Source organism: Gavialis gangeticus, unplaced genomic scaffold (genome assembly GCF_001723915.1).
Source record: "Gavialis gangeticus isolate Ggan-Ray unplaced genomic scaffold, GavGan_comp1, whole genome shotgun sequence".
In the NCBI taxonomy this organism is placed as follows: Eukaryota; Metazoa; Chordata; order Crocodylia; family Gavialidae; genus Gavialis; species Gavialis gangeticus.
This window is the reverse complement of record NW_017728965.1, coordinates 156,387-161,137: the sequence shown is the minus strand read 5'-3', so window position 1 is coordinate 161,137 and position 4,751 is coordinate 156,387. Positions and strand designations below refer to the sequence as shown.

At 45.3% G+C, this 4,751-nt stretch overlaps 1 protein-coding gene across 1 annotated transcript in view; it reads left to right on the top strand.

The window, feature by feature from the left end:
- The window catches only part of ADRA1A (adrenoceptor alpha 1A), a 30,817-nt gene extending 26,449 nt beyond the window's left edge, over nt 1–4,368 (top strand). The window contains exon 2 of the mRNA XM_019503969.1: nt 2,883–4,368. Coding sequence (XP_019359514.1) covers nt 2,883–3,403 — 521 coding nt within the window. The 3' untranslated portion in view covers nt 3,404–4,368. The remainder of the gene's footprint in view (nt 1–2,882) is intronic.
- The last annotated feature ends 383 nt before the right edge of the window (nt 4,369–4,751 follow it).

Sequence of the window (4,751 nt, the reverse complement as noted above, 5' to 3'; positions counted from 1 at the left end):
TGTTCCGAGGAAAAAAAAAAAAAAAATGTTTTTTTGCCAGGGGTCGTGGTTTTTTCTTTTTAAAAACCCCCCCCCCCCCCCCCCCCGATTCTCTAATTAAAAAACCAAAAATCCGTGTTTTCCACGTTTAAAATGAAACACCACTATCTATATAGGTATCAGTTGAACACAATGTGTTATTGATATATTTACAAATTTAAAGCAGTTTGGAAGCATACTAGTACCTCAATCACTGTAATAAAATAAATTCTAAGTACCATTACATTTTGGAATTTGATTTGGGGTTTTTTATCATGGAAAACCAGAGCTCCCCCTGCCCCCTTTGTTTACCAGGATGTGGGTCCAGCTGTGGCTGTTCCCCCCCTACCCCCCACTACTATGTGGACTGAGCAGCCCTGATATGCCAGTGCCCTGCCCACGCCATTGCCCCTCACTCCCAATGCACAGCCCCCCGGTCCTGCCGGTGCCTCTCACTTTACACCTGGGCCCCGGAGGGGGGAGTAGGGAGGGGAGACTTGAGCCTGTAGTGCGTCATCTGCATCCGCCCCCAGAAATCTGGGGAGCACGTGTCCCCCCTTCTCCCCAGGAGTGTGCGTAGTGCCAACCCCCAGAAGAGCTGCCTGCAGCTCCATCCTGCTCCCTGCTCGGGCCCTATGGTCCTGCATTCCCACCTTGGCCCTGGGCCCCAAATCCCTGGCCCCACACACTGCCCCAGCTGGGTAGTGCCTCCAGCCCTGTCCAACTTCCTCCCTCCCTCGCTATGGGGGCCTCAATCTGTCCCACCCCAGACTAACCTACAGGGAGCTCCAGGAGCTGCTGTCCATGCTGCCTGGCTGCTACGTGCCTGTATGCACATGCATATGCACATGCGCGTGCATGTGACACCCCGTGCCTGATTGCCCTCCTCCCATTCCCCCCAGCCCCTTGCAGGCTGGAACTCTGCTAGCTTACAAAGGGAAACCTGTTGTTCCCTGCTTTTCTCCATGAAAGGAAAAAAACCTGTGGTTTTCTCCTTAAAATGAGAAAATCTGTGTTTTCCTGCAGTGAACAAAACCACAGGATCCCTGGTTATATGAGTGATTTTTCTAAAAATTTAACCTTCCCTTCTTTGATATTGTGTACCAAAAATAAAGGGGCCCACCTGAATGCAGAAGTTTGGCTCGGAGAAGAGGAAGTCTACTGCAACCCAGGAGGGATGTAATAAACCAACTACGTTTAACTTTGTACCTGTAACCAGTGGTGGTGAGGACAGTTGTGAATATCTGATATGCAGTTAGTTCTGCTTATGGTCTAAAGAAATACAGCATAAAGAGAGTTTGTATTAATGGCTGTCAGGGAGAAAGCCCTTCTTGGGCTATTATAGCTTTTTCCTGCTGCCATTCTTTCAGTTTCTCATGATCCTGCTGGTGCTGATTGCTGTCAGAAATAAAACGCTTGTACTAGATAAGCCCCTGATTTGATCTAGTTTCTGCAGTTCTGTGCCCTGTTGTTGGCCACATACAAATTGCTGCTGTGGTCTGTGGGCTTCATAGATCCCAGGAGACATCATATCCTGAATTGCTGGCTGCTTTCTTTAATGGAAGGATTTTTTAAGTAAATAATGAATAGATCATTTTCATGGGAACAATTGCATTTTTATTCAGTTATTAATTAAGGAGTGAGCTGTCAGGTCAGTGTGCCTGCCATATACACATCTGCACATTTTCTCCCATCAGATACAGCTGGATCCCACTGTTGTTATAACTGTATCCCTGACCACCCTCTCAACTCCCAACTGGGTTTTCTTTGGAAGTGAAAGCAGAGTCGAAGTGTCATTTCTCAACCAGTGTGTTCCCTGTTGCTGGCTATAGTTCAACAAAGAAAGATAGTGTTGCCTAGAAAATAGAGACTTGGTTTTAATTTCTAGTTCTGCCACTGATCTGGAGGGTAACCTCTGGCAAGTCATTTCTCCCTCAGTACCTTGGTTTCCGTATCTGTCAAATAGAGAGCATAATACTGTTTGTCTTTGCAAAGTGCTTTGATATCTGCTGATAGAGGTGCAATGCAGGACTTTGCTTTTTTCTCCTTAAGCTACTTAAGTGGGAAACATCTTTACAGTTCGCTAGCAGCTTCTGTTAAGTTTCTAGGCACTCTCTATGCAGGCCAACTAAAGACCTTTAGAAACTGCTTATAGATTTCATGGGGACTTAGGACTGGAAGGGATCTCCTGGGCCATCAAGTACAGTGCCCTCCTGTTACAGGCAACCAAATTGTATCATCACGTTTATGTAGTTACAGTTCATGGGGCTTGATCCATTGCTCACCGAAGTAAAGGGGAACTTAATGGATTAGTCCCATGATACAACAATATCTTAAGGATGTTCAGAAGTATCCAGTTCCTTCAGGAACATCAGCCAGGAAGTGAACCGCTGACTGATTCTCCTTTTGTATTTGATCTGATCCCTGACGTGGTGATTCCCTTTGCATATCAAATCCCACTCCGTTATCTCCCGAGTATTCCTGTTATTTAGCTGAGGAATCTGGTGCTACCTCTCTAGGGAGAAAGTAATTTCCCCTAAGTCACTTCATGTCAACACTTGCAGCTGCTTGCCTTAGGACTCTGCAGAACCAACATATGAAATTATGGCTGCCTTTCTAATTGCGCAGAGATGTAGAACCTGCCCTTGGGAACAGTTAGGTACCATGCATATGACTGTTCAACACCATGCACACTAAGATGCTCTCTTTCACCAGGAGAGCAGAAGTTTTGTGAGTTATTTGTTGTCAGAGCAACCAAACAGCCTTGAATTTTATTTTCCTGTGCTTTATTTATTTTTTTCCAGTTGATTATCTACAGTGTCTCACTGGCTTTGCCTTAATGCTCCACATCTTTTCCATTCCAGGTTCTTTCTTTCCTGCCATCAAGCCCCCGGACACAGTTTTTAAAATAACATTTTGGCTTGGATATTTAAACAGCTGCATCAATCCCATCATCTACCCGTGCTCAAGTCAAGAGTTTAAAAAAGCATTCCAGAACGTCCTAAGAGTTCAGTGCCCCTCGAGGAAGCAGTCTACCAAGAAGCAATCCTTTGGCTTTAACCTCAATCATCCAAGTAGCCCGGCCATCGAAAGTGGCAAGGACGTGGTCCGTATCCCTGTCGGCTCCGGGGAAACCTTCTATAAGATTTCCAAATCCGATGGGGTCTGCGAGTGGAAGATGTTCTCCACCATGCAAAGCATGTCTGCAAAAAGTGCAATTTCTAAGGACCAGTCAAGCTGCACAGTTGCCAAAGTAAAGAGCAAAGGGTTCCTAAGGGCATGCTGCTGTACTGGCACATCAGGGAATACTGTCCGGGAGAACCGTAAAGTGCCCACCATTAAAATACACACCATCTCCCTCAGTGAGAATGGGGAGGAGGTCTAAAGAAGGGATTGAGAGCTCTAGCAGGAAGGGTCACGGAGGAATCTTTACATGTGATTTTTCAGCTCTGGCAACCTGGTGGCGCTGCTGGTGGGAGGTTACTTTTCTTAAGAGGAATTCAGGGTAGGAGCTGCAGTACGGTGAGCACAGAGGTCGACAGCTTAGCTTTGTAAAGCAGCTCGAGATGCGTGGAGAACTGAAGTTAACTTCAGTGGGTGGTGGTGGGTCTGATCCAAAGTCCAGTGAAGTCGCTGGCAATCTTACAATTGAGTTCAATGGGCATTGCAGACATGATAGTCATCTGGCCACTTGGAATGATTGCAGCAATGTTTCCTTGCTGCTTAGTGGCCTTATTTTTCCACTGTAACTTTTTATTTTACAGCTCCAACCCTTCTGGTTTTGAAGCTCAATGAAAACAGAGGGTGGGGGGGAAGTCCCAATGAGTACCATAAAATATTGTAGTGATTTTTGGCATGGATGCTTTTAAAGGGCTCTAATTTTAGAGCCATTTTATGATCTCTTTTTATTTATTTATTTTTTTTTAGGCTGAACTTGTTGATTCAGTGCAGTTCAAGCTGAGGGCCTGGGGAAGGGAAAGCTTTGCACAGAAAGTTACATATCTTGGAATGTCCTTCAACAGGGGTATTCAGTAGGGATGTGTGAAGGCTTTTCAATTGTTTTGTGCCTCTGTTTAGTTCCAGTCCCAATCCTGTGGGGTACTGAGCATCCCAGGCTATTGAAAAAATAGAAAACAGGGAGTTGACAACACGCTGGGTCATGTCCTCCTCTGTGTAGCATCATTCACTTCACTGTCAATGGAGTGAGGGTGAGCAATACCAGTGGAGGGCGTAGCCTCCTGTAATGGACAGCATTTCCTGGCCTGACCTCAACGATGTTGGAGTTTTGGTGAGTTCAGCTTGCAGATTTAGTGGAAACATCCCTTCAGCTTTTGCCCTGCTTGGCAGCTCAGCTTTTGCCCTGCTTGGCAGCACCGCCCTAAGTCCCACTTTGTATTCTGGATTCCAGCAAACTCCATGTTGAAGCAAAACGTGATCAAAAGAGTTGTACTGCACCTCATTTGAGAAAAAAAAAAGAAATCTGCCAGAGTTTCCTCTTTAAAAAAAAATTTAAAAACAAACAAAATGTGAACTCAGTCCTTCCAGGTTCATTTAAAAGGATTTTGCACCTTAGTTAAGTTGTAAAAATACCTGTATCCAGGTGAGATTTATGCATCTTCAGGGTGGTCTTTTTGCACCATTTTATTTTCTTAGTCATGGTAAGGCCTCCAAAGGGCTATTGACATATTAAACCCCTCCAGTTCCAGGTACTTGCAGTAGCCAGGTTGTGGCAT